The sequence below is a fragment of the Schistocerca piceifrons genome, chromosome 8, assembly GCF_021461385.2.
Source record: "Schistocerca piceifrons isolate TAMUIC-IGC-003096 chromosome 8, iqSchPice1.1, whole genome shotgun sequence".
NCBI lineage: Eukaryota > Metazoa > Arthropoda > Insecta > Orthoptera > Acrididae > Schistocerca > Schistocerca piceifrons.
The window spans coordinates 345,808,468-345,825,402 of NC_060145.1; the positions used below are offsets into that span (position 1 = coordinate 345,808,468).

General features: G+C 40.4%; 1 protein-coding gene across 1 annotated transcript in view; it reads left to right on the forward strand.

Moving 5' to 3' along the window:
• The window catches only part of LOC124711579 (DNA-directed RNA polymerase III subunit RPC2), a 196,715-nt gene that overhangs the window by 32,281 nt on the left and 147,499 nt on the right, over positions 1-16,935 (forward strand). Inside the window, exon 4 of the mRNA XM_047241725.1 lies at positions 7,482-7,605. Within this exon, the coding sequence (XP_047097681.1) occupies positions 7,482-7,605 (124 nt within the window). The remainder of the gene's footprint in view (positions 1-7,481; positions 7,606-16,935) is intronic.

A 16,935-nucleotide genomic window follows, 5' to 3' on the forward strand; every position in this document is an offset into this window, starting at 1 on the left:
TTCGTTCCACAGTATTGGCTAGTTCCAACTATTTGCTGAATTTCAAGTGCACATTTTCATCTTTTGCCATGTATGGCATTACACCATAATAAAGAACCAAATATGAGATACTACAGTACTGGTACGTGAAGAAAATTTACATCCCAAAAACCACACTGAAAAGTTTAATGTCAGGTGGGATATGCTTCATCATGAATCTGGAAAAAATCAATGTGCACTTCAAGCTGAATTATGCATTTCAATATGGTTTATGAAATTCTGATGCTCTTGGAGCATCCTCTGATGTCCTGTTTCTTTTATGGTGTAATGTAAGTTCACTTAGTGCTTTATACATACGAACTTGCAGGCTTCCTACTCCATTGCAGCTGCACACGCTCAATAACACCTGTTTTCTGGTGCTCTCTGGCAACTGCTAAAGCAAACCTATTTCTAACAGTCTCGGGATAGTATTGTGAATGGTGGTCCGAAAAGTGTTACTTTCAAAGTAAATTTCTTTATACACAAGATGAATTATGTTACATGTGAAAAAGTGGGATGGATTTCTTAAATCACAGAGCATTTAAAACTGAACACTTTGAGGACCAGCCACTTACAAGAATTTTGAGCCCAGAAGACCAGACATTTATGTCATTATTTTAAATTTGTGATGTATCTTAAAGTATAACACATGGAAAAAAAAGATCAATATTACATGTGAAAGCTTAGCTTCTCTTGTAGCTTACTAATCTTAGAGACTGATATGTATGTGAAAGCTTATCTTTTCTTGTAGCTATAGTATGTATATTAATGTAAACCATTAACTTTTCCTCTTTGTGTGTTTGCGCTACGTAACAGTGATCTTGCTATTGGCTGATTGTAAAACGTGTCCTATGCTCTGAATATCTGCTGTCATCGGCTGGCGAGATCACGTGGCATGAGATATGACTGGCTTACAAAAGGACATCGCAATCTTGATTTCAACGCTCCAGAAACTAACGTGCTGTGTTCAGTACAATTCGAATTGATACTTTCGTAATATGAAAATATGCAGCGTATATGTTGCTGCACATCAAAAGTCTTTCCAAAACCCCTCTCCCCCGTTTCTAGTTTTTTTTTTTTAATTTAATTTAATTTTTTTTTTAACTCGGGTAGTTCTATGCCAGTGTATAAAATGTTAACCATTCAAAGGATTGATAAGTTTTACAGTTCCAAACGAAAAATCTACAGAAAACCTACTGTCACTTAGCACAGAAAAAGTGTATTTTCACCTGGGAAAAAGTATATTTTTTAAACGGGATTCCAGGAAAAATCCCTTCCCCTGGTGTCTCTCAGGCCGGAGGCCTGCTACCACTTGGCCACGGGATGTGGGCTCCAAGGTCATCTGCTCTCTTTCAGGTCCGGATCTTGCAGACGTCTGCTGTCCCTCTGTGCCCTGACCTCCTCAGCCTCTGAAAGAGAGGAAGAAGAAACATAAGTCCCAGGACAAGGGACCACAGTGCCCCCAGAGCTACCATCTCTTCCTTCGCAACATGAGTCTGACATATTATTTATGGATGTCGCCCCATCCTTATCAGTGACAACCACTGACCCAATGGCATGACCTCCCTTTGTCCTCTTTGTCTAATCTGCCACACAATAATCCAGTGGATTTGCAATGAATATTACTGTCACCTACAGGAAATGTAACAACTTGTTTCCTCCTATTGTGCATTCTGTCTTGCTCTTCAAGAAACGCACTTCCATGATGACTACTCTCCAAAGTTACATGGTTGTTTGGCATTCTATCAGAACCATGCCGACCCAAAGATAGTATCTGGAAGGAACTGCACTTCGTTTCACATTGATGTCATTAGTGACTGGATCCCCCTTCTTACCAACCTGAAAGTAGTAGTTGTACGAGTACAAACGATCCCAGCAATCATCATTTATCATGTCTACCTCCCTCCATGTAGGCCACTTCGTTATAGTGAACTGCCTACCTTAATACAACAACTCCTGCCCCCATGTCTCCCCCTCGGAGACTTTAATACTCCCCACCGCCTTTGGAGGGTAGCGGTCTTCTTACTGACCAACTTATTACACACTTTGATTTGTATGCCCTCAGTGACGGTTCCCCTATTTACTTCAGTGCCACGCATGACACCTTTTCTGCTATTGATCTCACGATGCCTTCCGCCGCTCTCATAGTTTCTCTACATTGTTCACCCATGACGATCTTTGTGACAGTGACTACTTTTCAGTGATTCTATCCTTCCCCTGCCCCTGCCAGGCAGAGAGACAGGCATTCTGCAGGGTCAATTGGCCTTCATACATGTCTGCTATGCACTTCTATACCCCTCTCTGTGGGCGTGCAAGGCGTCTCTGACATCGTTCTTCATGTTGCTGGCACTGCTGTCCCCCTATTCACAGATCCCCTCATGATCGACTGGTACTGTGGTGGACCAAGAACATAGATGGGCGTTGCAGTGATTTAAATGATGCCCTCTAAAGACCAACTTTATTGTTTTTAAGCATTTGCATACTAAGGCTCGCTACCTTATTAAGCAGAGTAAAAAGGAATGCTGGGAGCAGTATGTTTCCTCCCTGTGGATGTATACCTCTTCACCGCAGGTTTGGTCCAAGCTCCATAGTCTTCTGGGCTGGCAGCAACAATCAACTGTCCTGGGTCTTATCTTACAGGGTACTCTGTGCACTGTGAACTATTGATCCTTGCAGAACACCTCCCGACACACTATAGGACAGCATCAACATCCTCTTCCTATCCTGCTACCTTTCTCTGGCAGAAACAAGGAGTTGAAGAAACCCCCCTCTGTCTTAACCCCCACCAAACTGAAGCCTACAAGAACCCTTCACTGAATGGGAATTTTTGCAGTCTCTACCTCTTCACATGACATGGCCTCAGGTGCCACAATCAGATGACCCAACACTTGGACGTTACCTAGAGACGACATCTAGTCAGGGCCTTCAATGCAATTGACTCATGGGTGCCTTCCCCTCGCAATGCCAAGACAGCATAGCTATTCTCATCCTAAAGCCTGGGATGAAACCAAATGTCTCTCGACAGCTGCCAAGTGATTAGCCTGAGCAACATACCTTTTAAACTGCTCAAGAGGATGATTATTTTCCGATTACTTTGGATATTCGAATCGTGGGGCCTTTTGTCTCTGTATCAATGTCGCTTCTGGGAAGGATGATCTACAACTGACAATTTACTCAGACAGGAAACAGCAATGCGACAAGCTTTTACTGACTGCTGATGCCTTGTCGCAGTCTACTTTGACGTGCATAAGACATATGACATGGCTTGGCACTGTCGCGTATTAGTTATCCTCCATGAATGGGGCTTTCGCGGTCTCCTTACGATTTTTTTACTTGAGTTTTTATCCCACCTGCTCTTCAAGGTTAGAACTGGTACTTCACTCAGCACCCCTTGGATTCAGGAGAACGGTATCCCATAGGGTTCTGTGTTAAATGTTGCACTCATCCTCATCACCATCAAAGGGCTTGTAACCTCTGTTGGGCCTCTGGTTGCCCCTGTGTTGTATGTTGACGAGTTTTGCATTGGTAGCATCTGCTGAATGCAAGCTCCAAGGCACCATCAAACAGACCTCCGTGTGGGTCCTTTCCCATGGCTTCCAGTTTTCATCCTCCAAAATGCATGTTACGCATTTTTGCTGTTGATCCATAATACATCCCATCCAGAACTTTATTTATATGGATATACTTGTATGGATATGGTGTCCATTCTTTCGGACATGTCCGAAAGAACGGAACCATATCCATATAAGTATATCGTTCTGGCAATATCGGCCATGACCTTCTTCTTCTGTGCAGATGCACACACATTCCCCAAACTCTTACGAGACTTGGTAAGAATGTCTTCCACAAGTAATGAGTGTGTTGGGGTGGGACACTATGAATGTAGTGTGTGGACATGCAAGGTGAGAAAGTGGGTCTCGTGGGAGGCGTGTACAAGATAGTCCCTGCAGTCACGCTATCCTCTGTGTCCTCGGTGGCTCAGATGGATAGAGCGCCTGCCATGTAAGCAGGAGATCCCAGGTTTGAGTCCCGGTCGGGGCACACATTTTCACCTGTCCCCGTTGATATAATTCTAATTTCGTTTAGAACTTTATTTAGCCAACCAGTGTCTAGATGTTGTAGCACAGTACCATTTCTTGGACCTTCTTTTTGATAAAAAGCTGATGCAGTTGCCCCATATTCACCACCTGAGGACTACTTGCAGGTGGAAGCTAAATGCTCTCTGCCTCCTGGCCCACACATCTTGGGGTACAGACCGTGCTACTCTTCTCCATCTTTACACACTCTGGTTTTCTCCAGTTTGGGTTATGGATGTCAGGTTTATGCCTCAGTGGCTCCTTCCAATCTGAAACAACGAGACCCTGTTCATCATTATGGGGTGTGTCTGATTACTGGTGCCTTTTGCTCTAGACCCATTGACAGTCTCTTCTGAGAAGTGGGGATTCCTCCTCTGCAAATATGATGAAGCCAACTCCTAGTTTCTTATGCAATCACCATTTCACAATTCCCTGATTATCCTGTGTACCCCATCCTCTTTGCAAACAATGTCTCCTTCCTGATTCCCGTCCTTGGATGAGAATGCCGCTTGCAATGTGTCTCACTTCCCTCTGTCAGGATCTCCATCTCAAGTTACTGAAAAGTGCCCCACGTAGTTCCTCCTGCACCCCACCTTGGAAGGTGCCATTGGGTAAATGAAGCACCAACTGAAGTGCAAAGTATAGTGAAGACTCCAGTTGTAATCTGAAAAAAAGCCATTGTTCCTACCTTTAACTCATCCCAAATGTACTCTGTGTGTGTTACTTAAGGGAGTGGGAAGGGCAGAGGAAGATTGAAAGAGTAATTATTTGCCACCTTACCTGGTTTGGTCATACCAATATTCAAGAAAGATAGTAGGAGTAATCCAATAATTACAGGTCCATATCATTAATGTTGATATGCAGCTGGCTTTTGGAATGTATATTGTTTGAAGATTATGAATTACCTCGAAGAGAGCAGCCTATTGACACACAGTCAACATGGATTTAGAAAACATCGTTCTTATGAAATGCACGTAGCTCTTTAGTCACACGAAGTGTTGAGTGTTATAGAGAAGGGAATTCATATTGATTCTGTATTTCTAGATATCCAGAAGGCTTGTAGTGGAATTGCGTGCTTATGGAATATTGTCTCAGTTATATGACTGGATTCGTGATTTTCCGTCAGAGAGGCCACAGTTTGTGGAAACTGACAGAAAGTCATTGAGTAAAACAGAAGTTATTTCTGGTGTTCCTCAAGGTAGTGTTTATAGGCCCAGTGCAGTTCCTTATCGATATAAACTATTGAGGAGACAATCTGTGCAGCCATCTTGGGTTGTGTGCAGATGATGCTGTTGTTTATTGTCTAATAAAGTCATCAGAAGACCGAAACAAATTGCATAATGATTTAGAACAGATACTTGTATGGTTCAAAAATTGGCAATTGACCCTAAATAATGAAAAGTGCAAGGTCATCCTCCTGAGTGCTAGAAGGAAACCATTGAGCTTTGGTTACATGATAAATCAGTAAAATCTAAAGGCCATAAAGTCAAAAAAATACCTAGGTATTATAATTACAGACAACTTAAATTGGAAATAACACACAGAAAATGTTGTGAGGAAGGCAAACCAAAGACAGCATTTTATTCAGAGAAAACTTAGAAAATGTAACAGAAAGATATAGGTGTTCATTTTTTCTACACACTGTTTGGGATTGGAATAATAGAGAATTATTGTGAAGGTGGTTCAGTGAACCTTCTACCAGGCACTTAAGCGTGATTTGCAGAGTATCGATGTAGATGTGGATGTAAGTATCAGATTGGCAGAGTTCAGTAGCTTCAGCAGTTGCTACTCTACTATGAATATGCATAACTTGAACACGCTGGAGATAGCCATACAATAGGCATATTTGCTGCAGCTACATCTGATAGGTGTGTTTTCTGATCTGATCTGCAGCAATATGTCTCTCCTAGGAATCAGTGTCAGCACAATATAAATGAAGCTTTGTGAGGCGACTATCCATCCTAATGTGATCCATTCTTTCAGATGCACTTACTGATTATTTTATATAAAAAATAGTCTTCAAAGTGAGTATTTTAAGCCTGATATTCATCTGACATCAATGAATCCCTTAATAATTTGAGAAAAATATAACCTTTGTAAAATTACAAGTAATAAACATCAAAGATATGAAGCAGAGCTCACATAAACTCCTCTCGAAGTCCAGTTTAATTTCAATTGTGACACTGCGCATAAAATGTCATAAATATGGAAATGTATTTGATAGTATTTAAGGTGCACATCTATAATAGTACATCTTAAAGTTTGCGTCCTAGGCACGTTCTGTGTAGATTATGCAGAGTTAAAAAGATTCAGCGCTTCCATTCTCATAGTGTTTTGCGAGCAGTGTGGCAAATGTAATCACCAAATACAGATTTACAGATTAACCATTGCATTGTCCAACACTTGTAGAGATAATGGAAACAACAAGATGTTCTGTCCTTATGCTGTATGCCTGAAATAGAGGAAATGTCCTAGCAAATAAAGAAAGTATTCGTGATGGACATCTTGTCATAAATTCATGTTCCTCTACATGCTGTTGCCTTTTTTAGAGTAAAAAAATTATATTGATGAAGGAATAATGGACAGGAAACAAGGTTATTAAAGCCTTTGGCACAACTGAGGAAAACCTCCTTTTTCACTTGTTTAGGGGAAAGAAAATGGCATTAATCAAACTTTGCATATATTGGAAGTGTAGTGAGTGTTTTGGTGTAGTGTGCTGCTATCAGTATCAACATTTTAACAGCTTACTTTTTACACTATTGCATAAGCTCAGTTTGTAATATTTGCTAGTGACCTCAGTTCTATTTCAAGTTATGAAGTAATCAGTGTGGAAATTATTGAGAAGTAGAGTTTATTGCATATCCCCTAGGCTCCCTGTGGTCAGCTAGGTGCTCTATTTCATTATTTTTTAATTATTTTAACAGACTTTTACACAGTAATATGACCCAATAATATGACTTCTACATGTTATTTTTTGTCAAATATGAATCAGTGCCAAAATTAAAACTCTGTGTTTATTTTAAACTGTGGGTGTCTAATACTCTTCGACCACAATTACTGCTAAGCCACTTCAGTGCATTCCTTCACAACATCAATCCTGTTGCACAGTCTACAGTTCATTGCTATCTATCCTATGTATTTTCCTGATGATAATCCTCATTTGCTTTCTACATATATTTTCTTTCCTGTGTTGGAACATTAGATCATTGTTGTTGATAGTGCAGGTATTTCAGCTAGAGCTAGAGCAGTTGTATAGCACTTATTCCTTTGTCTTTGTATCTTAAGTCTATTTTCTTTACAAACAATTTTAAATATGATGACAAATATTTTCCTTAAATTTTTAATGATGTTGTGCAAAATAATTAAAATAATAGTACTCCATTTCAGGATGCCAATTATGCTTCGCAGCTCTAACTGTGTTCTTACTGGGAAAAGTCAGGCAGAACTGGCCAAGATGAATGAGTGTCCACTTGACCCAGGTGGCTATTTCATTGTCAGAGGACAAGAGAAAGTGAGTGATTATCTACAAGGGAAACATTATACATAAGTCTTAAGTCAGCAAATGTAAAAATACCAGTATTCTGCTTTGCTTGCTTCTAAAGATGGTGTATCTTCTTTTTACACTTATAGTCTTGTTCTCGTTTGGAAGGTATGGTCTCTCTCTCTCTCTCTCTCTCTCTCTCACTGACTGACTCTCTCTCTCTCTCTCTCTCTCTGTGTGTGTGTGTGTGTGTGTGTGTGTGTGTGTGTGTGTGTGTGTGTGTGTGTGTCATTATCCTCTTCATTTTCTCTCATTATTTCCTTATTTCAAATTCATGCTGCAGACTTCCCTATGGTGCCATGCTTACTACCTTCAGACATTTAATAAAAACAGACTTATGATATGTCACTGAATAAAATAGTGAACAAGTGTACTGATTCCAGAATGAGATTTTCACTCTGCAGCGGAGTGTGCACTGATATGAAACTTCCTGGCAGATTAAAACTGTGTGCCCAACCAAGACTCGAACTCGGGACCTTTGCCTTTCGTGGGCAAGTGCTCTACCATCTGAGCTACTGAAGCACGACTCACGCCCAGTACTCACAGCTTACTTCTGCCAGTATCTCGTCTCCTACCTTCCAAACTTTACAGTGTACTGATGTCAAAAATATAAGTGTTCAGAGAGGAAAGTGTGATTTTAAGTTCAACCAGTGCTGGTATTTACACTCTCACTGTTCCTCTCCATAGGCATTCATTGTATTTAACACTAAGAGTAGAATTCTTAATTTACCTTAAACATTTTGTATTAACAATTATCTCAGGCCTTACACTGTCAAAACCATACCTTGGTCATGTATAAACCTTTCTGCTTATGAATACGCCCAAGAATCTTTTTAAACTTTACAAATGATTTGTTTTGTACATTGAGCGCATCAAAAGACTTTGAGGTTTCTATTTAATGTATGTTTTAAGCATAGTTTTGAGAACAATTCAACATAGAATGAAAGAACAAAGGTGCCCGTTTAGTTACATGCATGCTTATAAACTAGTTCCTCAAATTTATGCTTGAAGTTTTTGTAGCAAACATAACTTCTGAAGAGAAAGCAGTCTTTGTTTTGCAGTTTGCAGACAGTGGAATCGCAGAATGTCTTTAACCCACAAGTAGGCATGCCAGTTTTCATAACACAAGTAGGTTCATGGCGTACTTTATACATGTGTAATGAATAGCTGTCTTTATGTGACCAAGGTAAACATGTATGAGCAAAATCACAGTTTAATCATAGTTTAATTAAACAATGACAAAACAAATGTATAGTATGTGAGCTAAATCACTGTTTAAATAAAGAATAATAAAATAAACTTCCATTGTATCACTCTGTTGATGTGTAAAAGTGTTACCTCACAGTAATGACCCACTCGGAACATTAAAGAGTGCAGTTGCTTCAGATCCCAGCCAAATGTTTATGTGATTACTAATTATCCTGTAGACAACTGGGACCGTGCTGCTATCTCGTAATCCTTGGCATTTTCTTGCACGGATCGTATATGTTTTTCAGTCTAGTTCACTGACTGTTGTATATTACTGTTGCTCATTTGGATGTATGAAACCCCAATTTACCACTGTGTTAGCTAAAGCAATAAAGAAGGAGTAGGTACGGGCTCACAATTGTAAAACAACAGTGCAATGGTACAAGACAATGTTACATGTGGTTGGCGCACTTTATGCATAGCGTGCCTGCTTGAGGGTTAAAAGAGAGGACTCTGAACTGAATGTTTGACTTGCAACTGTCTTTTCTGGAGACTCAGTAAATTAGCTCGTAGGATGAGCAGCTCCAATTATGGTTGTGTAGAGAGTTTTATGAAAATGCTTGCAAGTGTGTCATCATTTACAGCCTTTACAAACTGTGTTACTAATAAACTACAGTTTGTGTTGATTTTGTAGACAAAATTTTAATGCTTGAAGAAGACTTTTGTATATGTTATCTTTAGTGACAAATCAACATTTATCTCAGCTGAAGGGTGGACATGCCAAAGGTATGGTTGGTCAGAAACTTGCTGAGAGATATTGCAAAGGGAACGTGACATCTCAACATTGAATATCGTTGTTGTGTTTTTCTTTTGTACTGAAGCAAGTGTGGCAGCAGTTGATACTCTTGATATCATACAATTTTAGTTCTTTCCTCAATTGTGAAATTTTTGAGAACAGAAATAGATGGTTTGAAATTATAAATAATGGGTTTTACTGAACTCTTGTACCAGGAAGAAATGGATGAGTACAGGCTTATCAACACAAAATCACATATGGCTAATACAGGAGTATATATAATAACCAACAAGAAAACAGGACTGCAGGTGAACTACATGAACAGCATAGTAAATGGATTATCATAGCCAAGATAAACACGAAACCATGGTCCAGCACAGTAGTACAAGTATATATGTCTGCTAGGTGTCTGCACGATAGAGAGACTGAAAAAATTGTGATGAGGCAAATAAACTATTCAGTACATTAAGGGAAACTTAATTGTAATGGGAAATAAATTGTAATGGAAATCAGTAGTTGGTGCAAGAAGAGAACAAAGACAGTAGAAGAATCTGTACTAGAAAAACAATGAAAGAGGAAATTTCCCGGTGTAATCTGGCACATAACACAGTTTAATCATTGCAGACAACTAGAACTTGGAGACACTGGATGGATTCTGATGGATTACAAAATGGTAAGATAAGAATTTAGAAACCAAGTTTTAACCCACAAAACATTGCAAGTAGCACATATGGAACCCACTCATAATTTATTGGTTATGAACTGCAGAGTACAATTATATACATATATTCAAAAGCCTAGTGAGTTAAGGAGATGGTTCCTAGAAAAGTAGAAACAACCAGAGAGTGTTGAGAATTTCAGACTGTGCATTGGGTGAAACTAAGCGAAACAGGATAGAAGAAGAATTAACAGCCGTGAAAGACATAGTAATGCCAGCAGAAGGAAACCTAGTCAAAAAAGCAACACCCAGCAGAAATTAGTGGATAACACAGGAGATATTCAGTTTGATTAATGAAAAAAATAAAAAGAAACAGGCAAAGTGACAAACTAGGACTGGGAGAGACAGGCGAAGTGACAAACTAGGACTGGGAGAGAAGAAATGCAAATCTGCAGACCATTACTGAATAAAGACATTCCCACAGAATTAATAAAATCCTTGGGAGGGTCAACCATGATAACACTGTTCCTTCTGGTATGCAGGATCCTACAGATTTTAGGAACAACTTAATAATTCCAGTAACAAAAAAGGCAAGTGCTGACGGATGTGTATATTATCAAACCATTACGTTTGTTATTATCAAACCATAAGTTTGATAAGTCATGACTGTAAAATACAACTGGAGGACAGAAGACCAGAAGAAGAAAGGTCAGTTTGAGTTCCAGGGAAATGTGGGAACACGCAAAGCAACACTGATGCTATACATTCTTTTAGACACCAGGTTTATGAAAAGCAAAGCCACATTTATGGAATTAGTAATTTAGAGACAGCTTTCAGAATCCTGAAGTTACTGGGGATAATATACAGGCAGTGGAAGGTTATCTACAGCTTTTACAGATACCAGACAGTGTTTATGAATAAAAGTGCATGAAAGGGAAGCAGTAATTGAGAAGGGAGGGGGAAAGGGTTGTAGTATATCCATGTTATACAATCCTTATATTGAGCACGTAGTAAAGAAAGAAAACCAAAGATAAGTCTAGAAATGGAGTTAAAGTTCAGTGAGGGGGGAGGGGGGGGGGGGAGAGAAAGGAGAGAGAGAGAGAGAGAGAGAGAGAGAGAGAGAGAGAGAGAGAAGAGAAGACTGTAAGGGTTTGCCATTTGACATTGGAATTCTATAAGAGACAGCAAGATAGTTGGAATATCAGTTGAATGGGGTATACAGTATCTTGGAAAGATGTTATAAGATAAAATTCAGCAAGGTTTATGGAATAATATAGTGAAATCACGTGGTGATGAGAGATGCTGATGCTGCAAGTAGTACACAAATTTTACGATTTTAGTACCGAAATAACTGAAAATGACGGTATTTAAGATGGCATCAAATGCCGACTTGCAATAAGAAGAAAAACTTTTTCTGCAAAAGAGAGATACAGCGTATTTCAAAAAGATGTAAAGTGCTAAGTGACTATCCCAGAACTTGGCATAAATTGCAGGTCGCCTCCCTAACGACTTCCAAGGGCAACAAATATGAGGTTTATTCAAATCAAACCTGTCCAGTGCATGTACCTTTGCCTTAAACATGAGGTGGCACCACATAACTGCGGCTATGGTGGTGCCATCTATTGGTAGAGAGACTGATGCATGCGTAGGTAGTAACACAAGTTGTCACCCACTACCGAACGTGCAGGCGAGTAAGCAGGAACAGTGAGGAGTAATTTGAGTTTTGGCGGCGGGGGGAGTGGGAGGCCGTGAAATTGTATCGCAGGATGAAGGCTCTGTATGGTGAGTACAGTCTGAGTTGTTCAAGTGTTGTGGAATGGCGCAAACGGTTCCTTTAGGGTCGCGAGTCACTGGAAGGCGATGCTTGTCCTGGACAGGCTCAGCATGTCATCACACCGGAAATGGTTGTGGAAGTGAATGCTTTAGTCTTGGACAACTGCAGAATCACCGTGGACGAGATCCATCAGTTAGTGGGCACTGCTCACACCATAATACATCAACACTTGAACTTTCGAAAAATCTGTGCACAATGGGTTCCCCATCAACTGATCACCGAACAGCGCAATACTTGAATGGCACTGTCTCTGAGTCACCTGCAATTATGAGGAGGAATATGGCTTTCTTGCGTATTGTCACAGGTGATGAAAGATGGTGGAACAGTGTTGAACCGGAAAGCAAGCAGTGGAAACATGCAACTGCATCACCTCCAAAGAAATCAAAGGCTGTGCGCACCAGTTCTGGTAAGGTCATGATGTTCTTTTTTAACCACAAGGGCCTACTGCTTGTCGAGTTCCTGGAATGGGAGAGAACCGTCAATGCCCAGCATTATCAAGCCACTTTACAGAACCTTAGACGAGCCATCAAGTCGAAATGCCGAGGCATGTTGTCCGGTGGCATTATCCTCCTGCATGATAATGCCCGGCCACACACGGCCAATGCGGTGAAGACGACATTGCAGCAATTTCGGTGGGATACAATGGAACATCCACCATACAGTCCCGATGTTTCACCGTGTGACTTTCATGTGTTTTGACCTCTAAAACAAGCTATTTGAGGACATCGATTTGCAGTGGATGACGAAGTGTGTGACGGGGTCGAGGCCTGGATCCGACAGCAGCCTACTAGCTTCTTCAAGGATGGAACCGACCGGCTAGTGTCGCAATGGGATAAATGTGTCGACAGTTTTGGTGACTATTTTTTAGTATGTGTACTGCATATAACTACATTTTTGTGTTAATAAAATCATTACCGTTACTTTACACTACTAACTGGGTTTCATTTGAATGCCCCTTATATTTGATTTTAAATATTTCACATAATTAATTATTGAATTTACAAATTTAAAATGCTGTCATAATCTGCTCATAAAGAGGTGTAATCCTATGTTAAAAGTTTAGCACCATTTGACAATTCTTACAGCTACAAACTGTATGTTAGCTTTGAGGCAGCACCGAGTGAGGCGGCGCAGTAATTAGCACACTGGACTCGCATTCAGGAGGGTGATGGTTCAAACTTGCATCCGGCCATCCAGATTTAGGTTTTCTGTGATTTCCCTAAATTGCTTCAGGCAAATGCTGGGATGGTTCCTTCAAAAGGACTTGGGCAGTTTCCTACCCCAACCTTAAAACAATCTGAGCTTGTGCTCTGTCTCTAATGGCCTTGATGTTGACAGGACATTAAACTCGTTCTTCCTTCCTTCCTTCCTTCCTTCAAGGCACACTCATACGTGGGATTTATTAATCCACTATTTGAGAATTAGAGCACTTAGTGTCTTCCAACAAACTTCAAACATAATGTCAAATGTTTATGAAACTTTTTCTTGCAGATTCTCCCCACAAAGTGATGACAGAAAAAAAAGTTATTCACTTACTGCATTTGTACTGTTCATACGGCATACCTAACATTACTACCAACTCTAATCGCAGCGCAGTTTACAGATGATATCCGCATATACCATTAAATGTGCCTTCAAAATCATACCATTGTATGACCCACAGTGTCAGAGATATGATGTCATAAACTTTGAGGTGCATGAAAAACTTCTTTTTCTTAAAATGGAACACAAATTACCCCCCATGAAACATGACTTGCCGTTGGTGGAGAGGCTTGCGTGCCTCAGCGATACAGATAGCCATACAGTAGGTGCAACCACAACGGAGGGGTGTCTGTTGAGAGGCCAGACAAACATGTGGTTCCTGAAGAGGGGCAGCAGCCTTTTCAGTAGTTGCAGGGGCAACCGTCTGGATGATTGACTGATCTGGCCTTGTAACACTAACCAAAACGGCCTTGCTATGCTGGTACTGTGAACAACTGAAAGCAAGGGGAAACTACAGCCATAATTTTTCCCGAGGGCGTGAAGCTTTACTGTATGGTTAAATGATGATGTCGGCCTTTTGGATAAAATATTCCGGAAGTAAAATAGTCGTTCCCCCCCCCCCCCCCCCCCCCCCCCCCCATTTGGATCTTCGGGTGGGAACTACTCAGGAGGACGTTGTTATCAGGAGAAGAAAACTGGTGCTCTATGGATCGGAACGTGGAATGTCAGATCCCATAATCAGGCAGGTAGGTTAGAAAATTTAAAAATGGAAATGGATAGGGTAAAGTTACATATAGTGGGAATTAGTGAAGTTCGGTGGCAGGAGGAACGACTTCTGGTCAGGTAATAATAATGAGCGTATGGGATTGCTGGCCGGGAGACCCCTCACGGGGCGGTTCGGCCGTCGCTCCACAAGTTTTTTAACACAACTACGGTGACTTGCGAGTGAATGAGGATGAAATGATGATGAAAGACACACAGCACCCAGTCATCTCGAGGCAGAGAAAATCCCTGACCCCGCTGGGAATCGAACCCGGGACCCTGTGCCCGGGAAGCGAGAACGCTACCACAAGACCACGAGCTGCGGACTCTGATCAGGTGAATATAAGATTATAAATACAAAATCAAATAGGTGTAATGAAGGAGTAGGTTTAATAATGAATAGGAAAAATAGGAATGCGGGTAAGGTACTACAAACAGCATAGCGAACGCATTATTGTGGCCAAGATAGATATGAAGCCCACGCCTACAATAGTAGTAAAACTTTATATGCCAACTACCTCCGCAGATGATGAAGAGATTGATGAAATGTATGATGAGATAAAAGAAATTATTCAGATAGTGAAGGGAGACAAAAATTTAATAGTCATGGATGACTTGAACTCGATGATAGGAAAAGGAAGAGAAGGAAACGTAGTAGGTGAATATGGAATGGGAGTAAGGAATGAAAGAGGAAGCCGCCTGGTAGAATTTTGCACAGATTATAATTTAATCATAGCTAACACTTGGTTCAAGAATCATAAAAGGAGGTTGTATACATGGAAGTAGCCTGGAGATACTGGAAGGTCTCAGATTGATTTATATAATGGTAAGAAATGGTAAGACGGAGATTCAGGAGCCAGGTTTTAAATTGTAAGACATTTCCAGGGGCAGATGTGGACTCTGACCACAATCTATTGGTTGTGAACTGTAGATTAAAACTAAAGAAACTGCAAAAAGGTGGGAATTTAAGGAGATGGGACCTGGATAAACTGATAGAACCAGAGGTTGTAGAGAGCTTCATGGAGAGCATTAGGGAACGATTGACAAGAATGGGGGAAAGGAAAACAGTAGAAGAAGAATGGGTAACTTGAGAGATGAAATAGTGAAGATAGCAGAGGATCAAGTAGGTAAAAAGATGAGGGCTAATAGAAATACTTGGGTAAGAGAAGAGATATTGAATTTAATTGATGAAAGGAGAAAATATAAAAATGCAGTAAATGAAGCAGGCAAAAAGGAATACAAACGTCTCAAAAATGAGATCGACAGGAAGTGCAAAATGGCTAAGAAGGGATGGCTAGAGGACAAATGTAAGGATGTAGAGGCTTGTCTCACTAGGGGTAAGATAGATACTGCCTACAGGAAAATCAAAGAGACCTTTGGAGAAAAGAGAACCACTTGTATGAATATCAAGAGCTCAGATAGTAGCCCAGTTCTAAGCAAAGAAGGGAAAGCAGAAAGGTGGAAGGAGTATATACAGGGTCTATACAAGGGCGGTGTTCTTGAGGACAATATTATAGAAATGGAAGAGAATGTAGATGAAGATGAAATAGGAGATATGATACTGCGTGAAGAGTTTGACAGAGCACTGAAAGACGCAAGTCGAAACAAGGCCCTGGGAGTAGACAAATTTCCATTAGAACTATTGATAGCCTTGGGTGAGCCAGCCCTGACTAAACTCTGCCGTCTGGTGAGCAAGATGTATGAGACAGGAAGAAGACTTGAAGAAGAATATAATAATTCCAATCCCAAAGAAAGCAGGTGTTGACAGGTGTGAAAATTACTAAACTATCAGTTTAATAAGCCATGGCTGCAAAATACTAACACAAATTCTTTACAGATGAATGGAAAAACTGGTAGAAGTCGACCTCGGGGAAGATCATTTTGGATTCCATAGAAATGTTAGAACACGTGAGGAAATACTGATCCTATGACTTATCTTAGAAAATAGATTAAGGAAAGGGCAAGCCTATGTTTCTAGCATTTGTAGACCTAGAGAAATCTTTTGACAGTTTTGACTGGAATACTCTCTTTCAAATTCTGAAGGTGGCAGGGGTAAAATACAGGGAGCAAAAGGCTATTTACAATTTGTACAGAAACCAGATAGCAGTTATAAGAGTCGAGGGACATCAAAGGGAAGCAGTGGTTGGGAAGGGAGTGAGACAGGGTTGTAGCCTATCCCCAATGTTATTCAATCTGTATATTGAGCAAGCAATAAAGGAAACAAAAGAAAAATTTGGAGTAGGAATTAAAATCCATGCAGAAGAAATAAAAACTTTGAGGTTCGCCGATGACATTGTAATTCTATCAGTCAGCAAAGGACCTGGAAGAGCAGCTTAGCGGAATGGACAGTGTCTTGAAAGGAGGATATAAGATGAACATCAACAAAAGCAAAACGAGGATAATGGAATGTAGTCGAATTAAGTCGGCCGATGCTTTGGGAATTAGATTAAGAAATGAGCCACTTAAATGAGTTTTCTTAAAGAAGTAAATGAGTTTTGCTATTTGGGGAGCAAAATAACTGATGATGGTCGAAGTAGAGAGGATATAAAATGTAGACTGGCAATGGCAGGGAAAGTGTTT